General features: G+C 38.5%; 1 protein-coding gene across 3 annotated transcripts in view; it reads right to left on the bottom strand.

The window, feature by feature from the left end:
* LOC128233929 (uncharacterized) overlaps positions 1–20,221 on the bottom strand; it is a 95,098-nt gene that overhangs the window by 48,052 nt on the left and 26,825 nt on the right. For all 3 annotated transcript variants that reach the window (XM_052947810.1, XM_052947809.1, XM_052947811.1), the window contains exons 2-3: positions 15,005–15,073; positions 1,279–1,611 (exon numbers count right to left, since the gene is read on the bottom strand). In XM_052947810.1, the coding sequence (XP_052803770.1) occupies positions 1,279–1,611; positions 15,005–15,071 (400 nt within the window). In that variant the 5' untranslated portion in view covers positions 15,072–15,073. The remainder of the gene's footprint in view (positions 1–1,278; positions 1,612–15,004; positions 15,074–20,221) is intronic.

Raw genomic sequence — 20,221 nt, 5'->3', positions numbered from 1 at the left:
TTCGAATATTCGGTAATTCTTTCGATCGAATATTCGAATATTCGTTTACCGAAATCAATATTTTGGAAGATGTAGTAAACTACTATTATTATTCGCTTAAGTAATAGCCGGGGCAATTTGACCGTATTTGTCGTAGCGGCGGACCCCGATTTTCTCCAAATATGCCTTTGAAATTCGCAATTTTCAGGAAGAAAAAAGAATACCTTATAAACAGACAAACAACACAATCAAATAATTTCAATTCCGCTGCCTTTATATGTGTAAACAATGTGAAATTAGCTGGAGTCCTAGTCAAATAGCGTTTTGCGCCAACAGAGGGTCTTTCCATAGGACAAGCAGCCTCGTTCTGAGATTGATCTTTAAATTGACTAAATGTAACTATGGAAAACCCAAACCAACTCGGGAACTAGTAAAAAAATAAAACGAAAACAAATCTGGATTTGACTCATCCAGTGTTCAACAATGGAGGAAATATATCATAAAACGCTATACTATACATTTACATTTTAAAGCGCGAACATTGTATCGAAACATGGAATACAATTTAAGGCACATATATGTAACAACATTACTGTAGCACATGGCATTTATATCATCACGGCGATTTGTGCTATGTTGCCCAGCTTAATTTGCAGCCAGGACAAAACATTTGTGTTTAAACGTTAAAGCCAATTCCTAGTCAGTTATTGTAAAAGTAAGGGGACTTTTTACAGTACCTGACGATATGTCCCTTAATGACATATGACACGTGTTTAGTGTATTGTCATTACATTCACACCTCTGGCATTAGGGGCCAGTCGTTGTAAAAACAAAACAAACAAACTTTCTTTATTGAGAATTAGTATCATTACTCTTTTTCCGAATATTCGAATACCGATTTTGACATTCGAATACCAAACGTTTGATCGAATATTCGAATATTCGTTTGCATCCCTAATAAATATTGTTAAATCTATTACCGTGAAATATATTCTTCTAAAGATTTGACCTAGTGACATAGTTTTTAACCCGAGTTGACCCATATTTATATATATTCAAGATAACATGCTGACAAATAGTCTGACCAAGTTTGATAACCGCTCGCCCGGTTCTCGCCATTCTATAACCCGTAATTTTTCGATGAAAAATCCGGCTAAAAAGGAAAGTTCAAAATGTTCACTATTAATAATGCTTTCTAAATAACTATCTAGGAGTTATTTCAGGAAATAAGTGGAATAAATGGAAATAGAATACCGGCCTTAGTGGTCACAATTTGAAAGAAAAGAGTTATTTCCTTACCTTCATGCTCAACAGTTATCGAAGAAAACACTGTTGAATCTGTTCCCAACTCACACTTATAGGTTCCACAATTACTTTTCTGGAAGCTACCAATGACATATCTAAAGTAATTCAAGGATGCATCAGATTTATCTACAGTATATGAAGAAGTTGGTGTACACGTGAAATCTCCCATAAATACAGTGCATGAACCAAGAACAGTTCCATCCTTATCTGCTATTGAAACATAGGTAGCTTTATCACTGTTACTGCAGGTCAATGTCACCGAGCTACCAGTCTTCACCACATATGTATTGTCTATGAAGCTGCCAGATGCTGTCAGGTTTACTTCCCCTAAAATTAAAGTTAAAAGAAACATATAGTGAGACAACCAATAACTGAATTACAACAGTCTGGAGCAGGGCAAATGTAGTATAGTATTCGGCAAAATTTGATAATCATAGGGAGGTAGTGTGGGATTGAGCAGTTTAGTTGTCACATTTGCTCAGCAATCTTGGTCTATAGTTGGAACATTCCTGTGTTAGTAGTCAAGAAGTTGAGGTGGACTCTGAGAATAATATTATTGTACTGAGTTAGGTTTGGGGGAAAGCTGGAGTAAGCCAGATCGCATCTGTTAAAAGTATTACTGGAATTATGTATATTGTAATCACTGAATAAAAAAATGGAACTGGGAAACAGTGTCTTTGTGTTCAAAGTTGAGTTGATTTCTGGTTGAACATTTGGCGGGTTCCGTAGCGTTATGCTACAATTTTTCAGTCTGGTCTAAATTTGTATCACTTGAAGCTCATGATAAAATTGTTGTGACTTTGACATGACAGACAATGGAAAATGTTAATAACACAAAAAACATTTTGAACAAGAGCTGATGTAGAACAGCGCGCTCGAATATATGCACCAATTTGTCATTGAAATGATGTAATATGTGCCTTTCAAAAGTTATAAAAAAAGACAAATAAGAAAGTAAACAAGAAATGCCACAATGCGATGAATTCAGGTTTGCAATGATTGACAGAGGAACTTAAGGCTTCATTGAGAGATTCAGTTTTAACCTTTTTTTTATTTTTAGTAACAGTGACCTTACCCTTGACACCAGGGGTCTCAAATGCAATCCCATGAAGTCCTAAAGAAACTCTTCCTACATACCAAGTTTGGTCACAATAATTATGTTAACCCTAACTAAGAAAGTAATTCAGTACCAAACATTTATCTAGTTTTAGTAACAGTGACCCTGACCTTGACCCTAGGGGCCTCAAACTCCAACAAAAGGTCTCCATACACACTTCCTACATATCAAGTGTACTGGAACAGTATTACGTTTCTCAAATAATTCATCTTTTGTCTGTTCTAAAAGTCATTTAAGTTTTCTGAAGCCACTTTTGTCTGTTTCATTTATTATCAACCGAGTTCTAAACCTTTACACTTCTTGAAAACGTTTGTGTGCTTAACCTTGTTTTCTGCCATTTGCAAATTAGCGAGCTCCAGCTCTCCCTTACTTTAGTCCTATTGCCTTATATAGTATATTGTAATACAACTATTAGCATTAGGCCACAACAAATTGATCAGTTGTTCCACGGATTTTGCCAAAAAAAAAATAGGAGCGAGCGAGCGAAAAAACACCAAAAAAACTTTTTTTTTAATTTTAGGCAATTCAGAGGCGAGTGCAAAACGGGAAAAAAAAAGTTTATATCTTACCAAATTTTTCATATAATTATGTCAAGAAATCATTTTTAATTGCAAGAAAGGCTCTCAGTTATAAATGAAAAGGTTTTGATTGTATCACATGAAAATCTGTCACAATATTTAACAAATGGCAATAAGATCCAGAGCTTTACTATTAACTTCAATTTAATCGTGGATATATTGTAAAGACAAAATTCCTTATAGTAACATGCAATTATTTGAAAACCAAAAAAAACACCATTGTATTCATTCCGTAACTTACTTTCACAAAAAACATTGAAGGGTAGGTTCAATTTGAACCTCTTGAAGCACATGATAAAATTATAATGACTTTGACATTGCAGAAGATCGAAAATGTAGATAACACAGAGATCATTTCTAAAAAAAGACACTGTGGATTAAATTGTGGGACAACATAATTAAAGCAGTATCAAACAAATCTGCAAATGTGGCACCGGTCATTATATTAGAGCAGGTGATGGAATAAAGATGTTTCCCTTTCAAGACCTCGCCTTTACCACGAACCTATGGTTTATAGGTACATTGCCTTGAAAAAGAATATCATGACGGCCTCCATAGCTTCATTAATGCTCGTAAGAAATAGGCCACTTTAATAACAGGCCACTTTACTACAAATCAATCAAAGAAAACAAGTGGATAAGAAACAAGAGCTGTCGTAAGACAGCGCGCTCGACTATGCCGCTTTGACTTAGAAGTGAATACAATAACAATGTATTATGTGCCTGTCAAAAGCAACAAAACAAACAAATAATAAAAGTGAACAAGAATCGCGATGTGACAAAACCAGGTTTTTAATGATTGGCAGAAGAGATTCAGTTTCAACAGCTTTCTGTAATCTATTTCTAGAAACAGTGACCTCGACCCTAGGGGGCCAAAAAGCAATCCATGAAAGCTCTGCATAAACTTGTCCTATATACCAAGTTTGGCCACACTATGTCAACCCTTACTGTGTTTTTCAGTACTAACCATATTTCTATTTTTAGCAACAGTGACATTGACCTAGACCATAACTCTTAGGGCCCAAAACACAATCTCAGGAAAGGTCTCTATAAACTCTTCCTATATTTCAAGTTTTGTCACAATATGTAGACCCTTTTTCTATTAATAGTAACCTTGACCTTGATCCTACTCAATTGAAACGCATTCCAATAAAAGGTATCCATAAACTCTTCGTATTTACCAAGTTTGGGCTCTTTATGTCAAACCTAGCTAGAAAGCTAAAATTATTCGATACATATGGTGACTTTGATGCTGACCTCCCACCAGCCCGCCCGAACAATGACGCAAGTCATTCAATATGAAAATGTGGTTAAGAATATATAAATGTGCCTTTCAATAGAAATTAATTAAAAAAATATATATTTTTTTTAAAAATCATTCAAGGGTCATAATTTGTATGTAGGGTTAAAATGGTCTTATGTTCCTTGTTGTAAGATGGTCATCAATAATTCTGCTTAGAATTAAGTGCATTGAATGAAGGGTATAAGTTTTTTAATTAAAATCCCAACTTGCCCTAAAATTTTAACCTGCCCTTAAACTTTAACCTAAGTCAATCAGGGACCATAACTTGTATAAAGGATAATATGGAGTTATGTAACCTCATTGTGTGGTGGTCCTGAACAACTGTGTGAAGTATTAAGTCAATTGAACAAAGGGTATAGAAGTTATTAATAAATATCCCAACTTGCCCTAAAACTTTTACCTAAGTTCCATAGTTAATCAGGGGCCATAATTTGTATAAAGGATAATATGGAGTTATCTAACCTCTACATGTGATGGCCCTGAACAACTGTGTGAAGTATTGTTTCAATTGAAGGAAGGGTATTAGACTTATAAGTGAAGATCCCAACAGTGACCTTGACCCTAGGGACCCCAATTGCAATCCCATGAAAGGTATCCATAAACTCTTCCTATTGACCAAGTTTGGTCAAGAAATGTCAACCCTAACTAAAAGATATTCAGCTTGAACCATTTTTTTATTTTTAGTTACAGTCACCTTGACCCTAGGGACCCCAAATGCAATCCCGTGAAAGGTATCCATTAACTCTTCCTATAGACCAAGTTTGGTCAAGATATGTCAACCTTAACTAAAGTTATTCAGTTTCAACCATTTTTCTATTTTTAGTAAAAGTGACCTTGACCTTGACCCTAGGGACCCCAAACGCAATCCCATGAAAGGTATCTATTAACTCTTCCTGTACACCAAGTTAATTCAAGATATGTCATCTCAAACTAAAGTTATTTAGTTTCAACTGTTTTACTATTTTTAGTAACAGTGACCTTGACCTTGAACCTAGGGACCCCAATCGCAATCCCATGAACAACGACGTTTGCCATTCTAATAACCAGGTTTCACTATGTGAAAACCTGGTTAAAAATAACTCACAAAAACATGTTCAATTGTTGTAAGTCGTGTGTCCGTGTATTTTAATATAAGTTTAAAACTCAAAATTCGATTTAGTTATTATTTAACACTAAACTTTGAGTACAAAACAATGAATTACTTAAAACACACAAATAATTATTGCCTTCGATGCTATGAAACTATTGTTGTTTACTGATGACTATAATCCATTGTCTATGACACTGATTTTCATTTAAAACATGTATTTTACATTCCGAAAACTGAAAGTAACCTGAAAATTTATAAAGGAAATAAAAACATGTCCTGCAAAACATTCCCGGCAAAAAAGACCGTCAACAAATATCGCTGTTTTGCGGTTACCAGGACCTGATTTTGTCCTGACACAAGGAAATTTTGCTCTCAATGTAAAGCATTGAAATACCTGGTAAAGTCCATGTTGCAGGTTTAAATTCTAAGTAAAAGAACTTCAGAAAATAGAGGAAATTCAGAAGTAAAAAAAATAAAAATATGCCCGGCCAAATAGTCTGTGCGGGCACAAAAAAAGTTTTTTTTATTATTTTTTTCGTTTTTCGAATTTAAGGTGTGGTAAATCCGTAAATCAGACGAACAAATGATCAATTTGGTGTGGCCTTATGTTTTTTTTATATCTTAATATGTATATCTGTAAGTGAGTTCAGTATTGACATTTAATGCCACTGCCCTGCGATCATTTTTCAGCAAGATTTGAGTAGTATTTTAGACTACATTATTCTATTGTAATTCAGATGTACTGATTTTTAACTAAAGGTTTATTAATTAATTAATTGCTGCTTAAGGCCCGGTCAAACCGCCCGAACTTTGTTGCAGCATTCCTTGAACGGTAGGGAGAGGGGACCGAATTTCGACAACGCTCGTCACCGCACAAAATGGGAAAAAAATCGAAAACACGGGCGTTGCCTTAGCGGTGCACCGCTGAAGCCGGCGTTGCTATAGCATTGGCTTAACGGTAGCGAGCGTTGGTTTAGCGGTGACGTGAGCGTTAATAGAGCGGCGTTCTGTGCATGCGGGCGTTGGCTCGGCGGGGGTTTAAAGTTAGTTTAGTGGCATACCGCTTTTGACTACGGAGCTGAACGGATCGCTTTGATAGAAGTTCTGATAGATTTTTGATAGAAGTCGATAGTTGAAGTTCATCATGCCACGTGGACAAAAGAAGAGGAAGGCTGGAGAAGGAAAGGCAGCAGCCTCCAAGAAGATCATTACTGAGCAGGCAGCTGAACCAATGGAGTCAGGTAAATATATGTGGCCCACTGGTTGTGTCAAGAAATATTTAACAACTGTGAAAAAATACTGTTATGTAATTTACTTCAACATTTTTAATTTATTATTCCATTGTTATATTTTGCAGAGACCAGTCAGGCCACCCTAGAAGCCACTGCTAGCACAGCCACTGCTAACACAGCCACAGCCACTGCTACCACAGCCCAGGCAGGGGCAGCTGCGCTGATGAAGGTAATCACCAATGAAAATGTATGAAATTTAATAATAATAAGAAGAAGAAGAACCATAATCTTCCTTTCACATTGACATTGCTCATTTATTATTCATTTGTTATATTTTGCAGACTCTCATGACGAGCCCGAGGAGGCCCTGACACAGGACCAGCCTGATGATGAGGAGCTACTCCCTGGTGATGACCAACCTGAGGAGGGCCGTGTTGCTGCTGGTGCTGAAGGTAATTATAATGTGATAAAAGCAATGAAAAATCAATACAAATTGATCTAAATAATATATGTTTCATATATACATTTATTCTTTTTATTCACTTGTTATATTTTTCAGACTCTGACTCTCAGCACCCACACTTGGAGAGGGACGATGAACAGCGTCAGCCTCAAAAGAAGTCTCGCCGCAAGGCCCTCGTGCTAAACAATGACATTCAGGAGCAACTCATCGAGTGGGTCCGGGAGCACGAACTTTTGTGGAGGACGGGGGCCACTGACTACAAGGATACAAAGAAGAAGACGGAGCTTTGGACCAGTAAGGCAAGAGAGCTGGACATTGAGGAGGGAGCTGAAGCTCTCAGGACATGGTGGAAGTCAGTCCGGGACCTCTACGCTAAGCTTCTCTCCAAGAAGTCTGGCCAGGCTGCAGCGAACTTGACGGACAGAGAACTGTTCATCCAGAGGAACTGCGCCTTCATGCACAAGGAGGTGAAGCCCAGGAAAGGTCAGACACTTAGAAGCATACTCCTCACACAGGAACCTGTAGCCAGCCAGCCTTCAGCAGCCCATCCCTTGGCGTCAGCCAGCACCTCTCACCAGCCTTCCCACAACGTCGAGGAACAGGAAGAGGACGAGGGCTCCCTCTCGCTCATTGAAACTCAAGCGGTAGTCACGAGGTCCCAGGCACCCCCTCACCCGTTCCCTCCTCCACCACCACCAGACCACGCCGTGCCGCCACCAGAGCCGAGCCTGAAGACTCCCCTGCGATGCTGGAGATGAGGGATTGTATGAAGGCCACCAACGCCCTCATGGAGAGACTGGTCCAAGCCCAGGAGATCAGCCATGCAAGGCAGCCCTTCATCACGTACATGTCCCAGTCTCTCCAACGACTACCTGAGGCCCAGTACCAGCTCACAGTGGAGAGGATGACGGCCATCCTCCACGAGATGCAGCGACCATCCCCCTTCCCCTTCCTCCAGCCCCACCACGTCCAGCATCAGCACTTTCACCCACACTCATCTTCTACCAGCAGCAGCAGCCATATTACTTCATGCCCCAGCCTCAGCATCACGGCTTCCAGCAGCAACCTCTCGACTTCAAGCAACAGTCTCAGCCTGAGCATCAGACTCAGCACTTCCAGCAATTGTAGACACCCAGAGTCAGCCAGCCATCCTCCACCCCAAGGAGCTCCAACGAAGGACTCATGTTGTCAGACATGCAGAACTTTTCCTCCATTAACCACACCAACATGAGCACCGTCAGCGAGGGGGGGATTCTCCAGGACCTCCAGAGGCAGGAGATGAACGCTCCACCCATACCAATCACCACCTCAGCTCAAGGGACTGCTGATGTACTTGCAGAGATGAGGGCCACCACCGAGGAGAATTGAGACTGCTTGTGATGTGTTGAAGGGACTGCTCAGATATTTCATGTGATTTTTGTTGAAGGGATGAGCTGGCCAACTGTTTTGATGTTTGCTGTTTATTGTTTGCATGTGCACTTGTGTGTTTGGGTGGTCTCAAAAGCTTTGAGCTAAATAAACAGCATTTTTATTAAACTATTCTTGACTACTTTTGTTTGTATCTTATATTTGTATTGTTGCTACTGTATTATTTTGTCCTTTTCAGGACCATGATGTAAAACAGCCATTGTGCTGATACATGTTTTTATCCTGAATAAATATTTTGGAACAACAACAACAACAAGAATAAAGACCTTTATTGGAACTTCTAACTTTAACAAAAAACCTTCAAGTATTAAACATGACATGTTTTAAATATAAAGTGCTTTACGTATTAAACATGACATGTTTTAAATATAAAGTGCTTTACGTATTAAACATGACATGTTTTAAATATAAAGTGCTTTACGTATTAAACATGACATGTTTTAAATATAAAGTGCTTTACGTATTAAACATGACATGTTTTAAATATAAAGTGCTTTACGTATTAAACATGACATGTTTTAAATATAAAGTGCTTTACGTATTAAACATGACATGTTTTAAATATAAAGTGCTTTTATTAATGTAGTATGACATCAAGAATGAATCGTATCACAAGTTTCTTTAATAATCTCTCATAACATTTCAAACAAACACAAGCACAATTTGTTCATTGCATTTCCAATACTGGGGCCCCATTAACGTTTGAGTTCCTTTAACAATGTCAAATAACATTTACAACAAAGTAATAAACATGAGTATATATAATATGTACAATGCACAAGTGTCTCCTCAGTGTTCTGCACAGTGTTCAGTTGATAGCCACCATTCTCTCCTGCCAGTCCACTGATCCTGTTGGGAAGTTACACCAATGCTTGAGTAGGTTTCGCTGCCTCTTCCCATCACGTGAGGCTGTGTTGGGGCCTTGCACAACGATAGTGTCCTCCAAGTTCCGTCCTTCTCTCCATGCCCCAGGCTGCAGGTTCCCATCTGGTTGTGCACGGTCCACAAGTCTGTTCTGGAGCACTGGGAAGCAGGTGCGCATCAGGTTGTGGAGGATGCAGCAAGCTTCCACGATAGTTCTGACAGTTTCATGGTGATGTTGCATGGTGGTGAGCAGAACCTGGAACCTGTTGGCCAGGATGCCGAAGACACTCTCCACGACCCGTCTTGCCCTGGACAGCCGATAGTTGAAGATGCGCTCTTCATGGGTGAGGTTTCTGGTGCTGTATGGCTTCATGAGGTAGGTCCGCAGTGAGACGGCGTCATCCCTGATGATGAAGTAAGGCACATCCTGATTGTCATTGGGTAGGGGGTCTGGCTGAGGAAAGGCATGAATCCTGTTCTGGTCCAGCCCACGATGGAGATCACTTTCGTTATAGATCTGAGCATCTGAGGATGAGCCATCGCCTGATAGGTCAATGTAGGTGAACTTGTAGTCAGCATCCACCATGGCAAACAGGATCACGCTGTAAAAGCCTTAGTAGTTGTAGAATTCTGAGCCAGAGTTACGAGGAGCTTTACAGGCCAAGTGCTTGCCATCAATGGCACCAACTGTGTGGGGAAAGTTCCATCTCTGGTACCATTGGTAAGCCAGGTCTCTCCATCCTTGTTCAGTTGTTGGGCAAAACAAGAGTTCATCTGTGTACTCCTCAATGATGGCCTTTACCACTTCTCTGACTACCACACTGATGGTGTTGTGGGGAACCCTCCAGGCGTATTGCATGTTTCTGTAGGTGTTACCAGAGGCCAGGTGCCATAGGGTGATTGCCACTTTGAGACCAGGTTCCAGGCTTGCTCGGTAATTGGTGTCTTGCTTGGTCAATCTGGGGGTCAGCCTCTGTACAACTTCATCAAACATGGCTGGTGGCATCCTCATGAAGTGCTGGAATGCTCGTGGATCCTCATTCCTCAGCTCCACCATCAGCTTGTCATACAGTCCATGTTCAGGCCTTCTCAGTATCCTGACTGTCTGACACACACAACTCTGTCTCTCCTTCTTCTCTCTCTTCTCCTTCTGTCAACAGCTTGTTGCAATCTGAGGAGGTTCTGATTCTGCTGCTGGACTAGTGCACCAATCATAGCAAGTCTCTCAGCATCCATGGTAGTACAGTTTTACTGTAACTTTAAGCAAATTCGATGTAAATGAGATCTGCACTCAACGGCAGCTCGATTCCAAATGGGCTCCTGGTCCATTTCTCCCTGTATTTATAGCCAAATTCTGATCCCGCTCTGACACCTCCATACCAACGTTCATCACCGCAATGGATCGCTGCTTCAACGCCCGACACCGTTCCAGCAATCCCGTGTCCGCTCGTAAAACGCTTACAACCACTCCACAAAAGTTTGTGCAACGTTTAATCACCGCCCGGGCAAAGCTGGCGAAGCAGCAGTGGTCCAGCGTTCAAGATTTCTGCGTTGGCCTAGCGGACCCAAGCGTCCACGAACTTGCGTCTAGCGGTGCTAAACTTTGACTGGGCGTTGTTGGAGCGGTGGTGAACTTTGCCGGAGCGGAAAATTGCCCGCTCCTCACCGCTCGCAATATTTTATGCAGCTCAAAACTTTCGGAGCGGTAGGAGGGACCATAAGCAGTGGCCGAGCGTATACGGCGTTGCCTTAACGGGGGCCAACTTCTGGTGAATGGTAACGCGCGGTGATGAATTTTTTTCACCGCTCCAGCAAAGTTCTTGCGGTGTGATCGGGCCTTTAACTCAATTTCATAGGACTAAACTTTCAATGTAGGCGTACTAAGACTTGATTAATCTAATGTTGATTTTTCTTTATATAAATATAATTTGAATTGTTCTTTTTTGTAATTTACAGATACTAGTGAAATACATTGTATAGAAGATCCTCCAATATTGCGCAGATCCTAGTGAGTGAATAATGTAGGTTGAACTCATTTGGAAGTTTATTTATATAACAATAGATTGTCAATCTCATGTGTGTTACCATCATTCAATTGTTAAAATGGATAATACACTTTGATGTACATGTAACTTGCATATGTTTTAAATATACAAAAGTATGCTATGTATTGATTAATTGCATTGTGTTTAAGATTGTGTTATTTCTATTTTCAGTTTTTTACCTTGCTACGATAAATACTATATTAAATTATACTAAATTATCATTTGGGTTATCTTTCTGTCGGCTAAGGGCAGCAAACCAAATTTTGTCGCAATATATAAACCCTTAGCTCACTAAACTTATTCAGTACCAACTGTTTTTCTATTTTTAGTAACAGTGACCTTGACCCTAGGGGCCTTAAACTCTTCATATATACCAAGTTTGGTCATAATATGTCAACCCTAATATAACTTATTTAGTAATTACCATTTTTCTATTTTTAGTTATAGTGACCTTGACCTTGACCATGACTCAAGACCAAAACACAACTGTAACTCAAGTTATTCAGTACCAACCATTTTTTTCTATTTTTAGTAACAGTGACCTTGACCCTAGAAGCCCTAAACCCAATCCTAATAATGGTTTCCATCAATCTTTTCATCATACCAAGTTTGGTCACCATGAGTCGAACCTAACTTATGATATTCAATACCATTGGTGAGTTTGATTCCGCTCTCATGCCAGCCCGACCAACAATGGTATACATCATTCAAAAAACATGTTTTACTTGGGTTAAATATAGATATGTGCCTGTCAAAATCAAGAAAAAAGAAAGAACAAGAGCTGTCACAGTATGTGACGAATGCCCCTGAATGTGACATTGACCTATGAACAAGGTCAGTACAGAACAAGGTCAGTGCACTCGACACGTCGTTTTGGTATGTCAAACACATGTGGCAAGTTATTTTAAAATCTGTCCATATAAGGAAAAGTTACAGCCTAGACACAACAACCTATACTCTATGTCCTTATATGCAGCATTCCATTGTGAATGAACACCTAAGTGTTACCTTGACCTTAGAGGTAGGGACATGGGTCTTGCACGCGACACATTGTTTTAGTATGTCAAACACATGTGGCAAGTTATTTTTAAATCTGTCCATACAAAAGAAAGTTACAGCCCTAACACGACCACCTATACTCTATGTCCTTATATGCATCATTCCATTGTGAATATACACCTAAGTGTGACCTTGCCATAAAGGTAGGGACACAGGTCTTGCATGCGACACGTTGTCTTGGTATGCCGAACACATGTGGCAAGTCATTTTAAAATCTGTCCATACAAGAGAAAGTTACAGTCCAGACACGACAACCTATCCTCTATGTCCTTATATGCAGCATTCCATTGTGAATAAACACTAAGTGTGACCTTGACCTTAGAGATAGGGAAACAGGTCTTGCACGTGACACGTGATCTTGGTATGTCGAACACATGTGGCAAGTCATTTTAAAATCTGTCCATACAAGAGAAAGTAACAGCCCAGACACGACAACCTTTACTCTATGTCCTTATATATGCATCATTCCATTGTGAATAATATTTAGTGTGACCTTGACCATAGAGGTAGGGACATGGGTCTTGCACGATACATGTCTTCTTGATATGTCGAACATATGTGGAAAGTTGTCGAACACATGTGGCAAGTTATTTTAAAATATGTCCATACAAGAGAAAGTTACAGCCCTTACACGACAACCTATACTCTTATGTCCTTATATGCAGCATTCCAATGTGATTAAACACCTAAGTGTGACCTTGACCTTAGAGGTAGGGACACGGGTCTTGCACGTGACACGTCGTCTTGGTATGTCGAACACATGTGGAAAGTTGTCGAACACATGTGGAAAGTTATTTTTAAATCTGTCCATACACATTAATCTGATAAATATAACAATCTATAAATAGTTTATATTCTGCTAAAAATAAAACGCTGGGATACAGCGCAGAAATAGCTGAACAAGCAAGAGCTCATACTCGGAACGCAATACAACTTATCTTTTTTTATGATTTCGTCGTCATTCTGCAAAGGCCAAATAAAAAAATAGGTCTGTTTCAGGTTACCCGACCGACCCTATTTTTTCCCGCCGACCCTAACCTATTTTTCCCTGAAAAAAATGCGATTTGGGTACGAAAAGCATTTGTTACGAAATGTATGTATGTAAAGTTGACAATATTAGAGTTGGATTTCTGAATGTACTAACCGCACTTCACCTTAGAGTTCGGACACCTTAAAATAATTAATTTTTCGCTCTCCGAATTCATAGAAAATAACCATTTTTACATTTTATCTACATGCATGGTAAACCTGCCTTTTTTCTTCATGTCTGCATTTTACCACTTATTTATCCGTAGTTGTCAATGGTTATTACGCCTATAAGTGTAACTCCTTCATCAAGTTAATTAAAATCCCATTCAACACCATTTTATACATGCAATGAAATGAATAAACACCTTTTATCGGCTTCAGATCAAACAGTCACATTGTGTGACGTCACATAACTCTCAGTTATACCCACGAGGATCTCGTGGAGAGCATGGACATAGCTATGCAGGATAAATGTGTCTGGGTGGTAATAATAATAATGGATGTCCGAATTTTTAGATTGTCCGAACTCTAAGGTGAATTACGGGTAGTTTGTGCTTGTGTGGCAGGAATATTTCAATTATTGAACTATATTTTCTTGTCAGATTCAAATGTGTCAGATACTGACTTTCGGATTGATATGTCAGACTTAAGTGTGCAATTTTGGCAATAAAACCTGTATGTTACTTGTTCTTCAAACCTGAACCCCTAGGTCCTCTTGACAGCATTGAGGTTTCCTTGGCTGATGGCTTATATGGTAAATTTGCTGTCCCACTCTTCATGTAATTATGTTACAGGGAGGTTAGCATTCTACAGAGGGTGATTGAAAGCAAAAGGGTGCATAAAGAAAAGTAAAACCGTTCCTGGAAAGTCTTAAATAATAGCAGAGTGGTGTACCATAACTTAGTTGAAATCCAACCATCATTGTCAAAGTAGTTTAACCAGACAAATAAAGAACGTTTTCTTTGAAGCATGGAACATGTTTAAAAACTACTGATAAACCTGAAAATTGATGACTTTTATTTTTGTTACTTTCTGAGTCAACAGTTACTGAAATCAATATATCAAAAAAAAAATATAAAAAAAATAAAAAAATATTCCGATCTACCTACCCTATTTTTTTTGGCAGCGTTACCTGAAACGCACCTATTTTTTTATTTGGCCTAAACATAGAGCGCATTGAGACAAAAAAACGGGTTAAAACAACATGAAAAGAAGTAGTTCTTTGGTTTTTGCGTTCTTAAGACTACCTGCGCGCATGCGCAAATAGTCTAAAAACCCATTCTCTCTCTCTCTCTTTATATATATATATATATATATATATATAGAGAGAGAGAGAGAGAGAGAGAGAGAGAGATTTGTTTCCTGTTATGAAAAATAAATAGCATGAATTGTTTCAAAGTAATATTATAAGTCAACTTAATTTCGAATATCCCCTCATATACATAAAACAATTATAAAACTTCTAAATTTCCCTTCTTAATATTTTACTGCTGAAATATGCATGATCATGTACCTGACACTGTTGTGGCAACTAAAAGTAGCAGCAGGTAGCATAGTCTCTCTTTGATTGTTACCTTCATATCTGAAAAGAAACACAATAATTGGACATGAACTTTGAACAACCAATCTAGTCATATATTTACATGTATGCCAAAAACTACATTATATTATGACATTATGGTCAAAAGTTGTCTAAAGCCTATTTAAAAGCAAAACAAGTTGATGATTTGTTCTATGATTTATGCCAGAAAAAATAAGGAGCGAGCAAGCGAAAAATACAACAACTTTTTTTTTTAATTAAAGGCAAGTCATAGGCAAGAGATAGAGAAAAGCAAAAACACTGAGTAAAACAAGAGGCACATCAGTGCCTGTGCTCCACTGGCCAAAAGGTTCAAGCAAAGACCACCTAACGAACATTTTCGTCAAGTTTCATAGAAATACAATCATCAATTTTTGAGGAGAAGTTATTTAAAAAAAATTTTTACTTTAATAGCTCTGGCTGCCATGTTGTGCAGTGGACCGAAATGATTTGGGCAATTTGAGTAAAGGAGCACCAAACAAACATTTCTGTCAAGTTTTATCGAAAAAAGGTCATCGGTTTCGACGACAAGTCGTATAAAGTTTTTTTTATTTTTTAACTCTCGCAGCCATGTTGTGCAGCGGACCGGAACCATTTGGGGAATTTTGGTTAAAGGGCATCCCGATGAACATTTATGTAAAGTTTCATCAAAATCTGATAATCGGTTTCTGAGAAGATGTAGTTTAACGTTTTTTTCTATTCTTAGCTCTGGTGCCCATGTTGTGCAGCAGACCAGAACTGTTTGGGCTATTTTGGTTAAGGACTACCCAAGTAACATTTCTGTCAAGTTTCATTGCAATACGATCATCGGTTTATGAGGAGAAGTCGTTTAAAGGTTTTTCTATTTTTACCTCTGGGGGCCATCTTGTGCAGTGGACCGAAACCATTGAAGCAAATTTGATAAAGGACCATCCAAGGAACATTTCTGTTAAGTTTCATCAAAATCTGATCATCGGTTTCTGAGAAGATGTTCTTTAAAGGTTTTTCTATTTTTTTTGCCCTGGCAGCCATGTTGTGCAGCGGACCGGAACCATTTGAGCAATTTTGGTTAAGGACCACCCAAGGAACAATTCTGTCAAGTTTCATCAAAATCTGCCTATCTGTTTCAGAGGAGATGTCGTTTAAAGATTTTGCTATTTTTAGCTGTGGCGGCCATATTGTGCAATGGACCAGAACCATTTGAGCAATTTTAATAAAGGACCACCCAAGGAACATTACTGTCAAGTTTCATCAAAATCTGCCGAACCGTTTCAGAGGAGATGTCGTTTAAAGATTTTGCTATTTTTAGCTCTGGCGGCCATATTGTGCAATGGACCGGAACCATTTGAGCAATTTTGGTAAAGGACCACCAAAGGAACATTCCTGTGAAGTTTTGTCAAAATCCGCTTATCAGTTTCAGAGGAGATGTCGTTTAAAGTAAAAGTTTACGCACGCACGCACGCACGCACGCACGCACGCACGCACTCACGACGGACAATCTGTGACGACATAAGCTCCATGGCCTTCGGCCAGTGGAGCTAAAAATGTATGTTTCTGACCCAATTTATCATACAATTATGTAAAGAAATGCTTCTTTATTGTAAAAAAGGTTCTCAGTTATAAAAGAAAAGCTGTTGCGCGTATTACATGAAAATCTGTCTGCAGTATTAAACAAATGGCAATAAGATCTAGTGCTTCGCTTTTAACTTTTATTGCGACAGCAATTCAAATTTGGATAAAGTGTTACTGTAAAGACCAAAAAAACACGCTACTAATCTAACTATCACAAAAAGACTTGTTAAATTCATCACAGTCATGAGCTTTTCCAAATATTGGGTCAGGTGTTAGTTTGAACCACTTAAGCCCATGATAAAATTGTTATGACTTTGATGGCAACAAGAGACCATTTAAAAAAAAATGAATCTATGGATTGAATTGTGGGACAATATAATTGAAGCAGCATCAAACAGTAGCCACAATAATGAGCGTTAAGGGAACTTTTTTAACATTCAGACATTTATTATGTTCCCTTTATGCCACAAAAATTATCAACAGATTCATACTGCGAGTGCACTTATGTAAATGACTGATTATAACATACACTTTTTCCCCTCAGATTCCTAATTATAAAAATGCCTGCGTCTTATAAACAGGATAAGGCTTCTGATATTTTTTTCTGAAGTTGATTTCAGACAAATTCTGAATTTGGCTCTTCAGAGAAATAAATGGGGAAAAACTAGTTAGTTTATGTCTATTTTCAAAGGCATGTAACTCACATCCTCTCGATTGAGTTAAAAACAGCAGTGAAGATCGGGATACGGTGAGTCAAACAAGAGCTGTCACAGAGACAGCGCGCTCGATTATTCCGCCGCTTTTCGGTGTAAGGATTGAAAGTTTTGGCAAAACATGCATGGATCACTGTTAGATTAGATTTCAATGCAATACATGATGTGCTGAGATATTTATATAAATTGAATGGAAAATATTTGAGGTGGTACGCAAACTTTAACGTAAATTCTAAGTAGAAAAAGGGGCATCATTTTGTCAAAATGCTTGATAGAGTTACCTCCTCCTGTGTACAGGTTGGGGGTATGATGGTGAACAAGCGTGCAAAATTTTAAAGCCAGATGTAAATGGACTTTGAAAATATTTGAGGTGGTAAGCAAACTTTAACGTTAATTCTAATTCGAAAAAGGGACATCATTTTGTCAAAATGTTTGATAGAGTTACCTCCTCCTGTGTACAGGCGGGGAGCATGATGGTGAACAAACGTGCAAAGTTTCGAAGCCAGATGTCAATGGACTTTGAAAATATTTGAGGTGGTAAGCAAACTTAAACGTAAATTCTAAGTCGAAAAAGGGGCATAAATCTGTTAAAATGCTTGATACAGTTACCTCCTCCAGTGTATAGGTTGGGGGCATGATGGTGAACAAGCGTGCAAAGTTTCAAAGCCAGATGTCAATGGACTTTGAAAATATTTGAGGTGGTACGCAAACTTTAACGTAAATTCAAAGTAGAAAAAGGGGCATAATTTTGTCAAAATGCTTGATAGAGTTACCTCCTCCTGTGTACAGGTTGGGGGCATGATGGTGAACAAGTGTGCAAAGTTTCAAAGCCATATGTCAATGGACTTTGAAAATATTTGAGGTGGTACAAAAACTCTTACAAAAACTTTAACATAAATGGTTACGCCGACACCGACGCTCGGGTGACTAGGATAGCTCTCCTTATTCTTCGAATAGTCGAGCTAAAAACGTTAAATATTTCAAAGTTTCAACATTGTGCAATTTGCAATTATTTAATATTATTCTGTATAAAATAATAATTAAACACGCATGCAAAGAAGCATAGCTGTGCCCTGTCAAAATATTTTTTGTCAATGGTGTGAAAAGGTGTGCAAAACTTAAGCGCTGCCTTTAAGCAGCTTAACATACCAATAGTACAAACTGTTGCGATAATAGTCTTGCTTTCTTACACTTTGCCACATTCTTTATACTTTGCTGAAGGTGTTGATATGTTGAGAACAAACATGTACAATGTAAGGTTTTTGCTTAACAAAATTTCTTTATTTTCAACAGGTTATTGTTTACAATACACCATGCTACGAACTATGTACTTATTTCATTTAAACAATTTGTTATGTATTATTATATGAAGCAAACAAACAAAGAAAATATATTTTGCTTTGTATTTAACATTGCATGGTTTACAATAACCATCGCAATTTTCACAGAAGACAAATATTTCGTCACTATAAACAAACATGTGGCAAACGATTTTAACATTTTTTCATTGCGTCCTATAAACCATATTAGAAAGTTTTTCCTCAAGTTTTTCAAAGATTTTTTTTGCCTGCGTCCTATATACGCTAGCGTCTTATAGTCAGTGGGCTACAGCATTTGACTAGTTGACACAAAAAGTGCTGACATTACTGGTCTGTGCACATATCTTATGGAGATGGAGATAAGCTGTTTGGTAAAACAGATGTGCTGAGAACACACTTAATAAAGACCCTTGAGATTACCCGGTATTCTTAAATACAGTACACTCAACGAGTTAGACCCATTTTCCTTGTTCACTCCGAGGGATAAAGTTGATGATCGCGGATTTCCTCCGAGGGTTAAACTGTTGCCCTCGGTAAAATCCCGAGTTCCTCCGAGTGGCTGTCTCACCGCCAAGTTTTATATGAACGATAGCGTTGAAAATCGTCCGATTTTATGATCCCGCAGCGGGACTCCGAGTCTAATCAGATAAGCAAGAAATCATTCTTGTTTAGAAGTTATTTATTTTTATGCTTATGCACATTGTTAATCGTAAAAGATTCTTACCAACGTTTAATATGTATTTGTGTCTGTAAAAGCCAATTGAATATTATCTTGAATAATAAACATCAAATCATTAAAGTATTGCCACTAATTGTATTGCATTGTAAAGCAGTCGACATTTTACACGATTCTGAACCATGACCTCTGACGTCAAGCGCGTGATCAATACAATGTGGAATATACTATTTATTATTGGTGGTTAAAAATAGCTATGACGTTTAATGGAATTTTCCACAGAAAAAGAGGCAAGAAGGCCTTCAACCATGCGCTGTGAACCATTGAACATGTGTTTGACCTGATTTACCGAAAATGTGTAACCTAGCCTTTCTCGGGTGAAATGTGTTTATCAATGCATTCAGACATTAGCAAAAACCTTTTTTTCAAGATTCATGTTTAACTAGTGAAATACGACTGCATTCTTGTGGTAAGCTAACTTCATGCAAAACAGGCAGAGGAAAAAGAATAATAGCAATTTACTGGAGGCTGGAGCCTTCATAATTGGTTAAAAATTTTAATAAAAAAATAACTTTAGCATAGATTCTTATCAAGTGTCCGCAGAGTTTCGCAGAGTTAACCCCTCCGAGGAACGCCGCGTTCGTTATTCTTCAGTCAACTGATCACCCTCCGAGGGCCTAAAATTGAAACTCTGAGGAACGCGGACTGAGTTGATAAATTCATTGTGTTGGCCGCGATAGCGAAAATCCGCGGAGGGAAACAGAAATTGGGTCTAACTCGTTGAGTGTACTGTGGTAAGCTGGGTTTGGTCCATATAGATATTAGACAATTTTACATTGGTGGCAGAGGTTGGATTTTGAGCCGTTCTAGTAAAATTGGTTCTGAAATTCTG

The sequence above is a fragment of the Mya arenaria genome, chromosome 5, assembly GCF_026914265.1.
Source record: "Mya arenaria isolate MELC-2E11 chromosome 5, ASM2691426v1".
NCBI lineage: Eukaryota > Metazoa > Mollusca > Bivalvia > Myida > Myidae > Mya > Mya arenaria.
The sequence above is the reverse complement of the archived record's forward strand: the minus strand, read 5'-3'. Positions and strand labels throughout refer to the sequence as shown.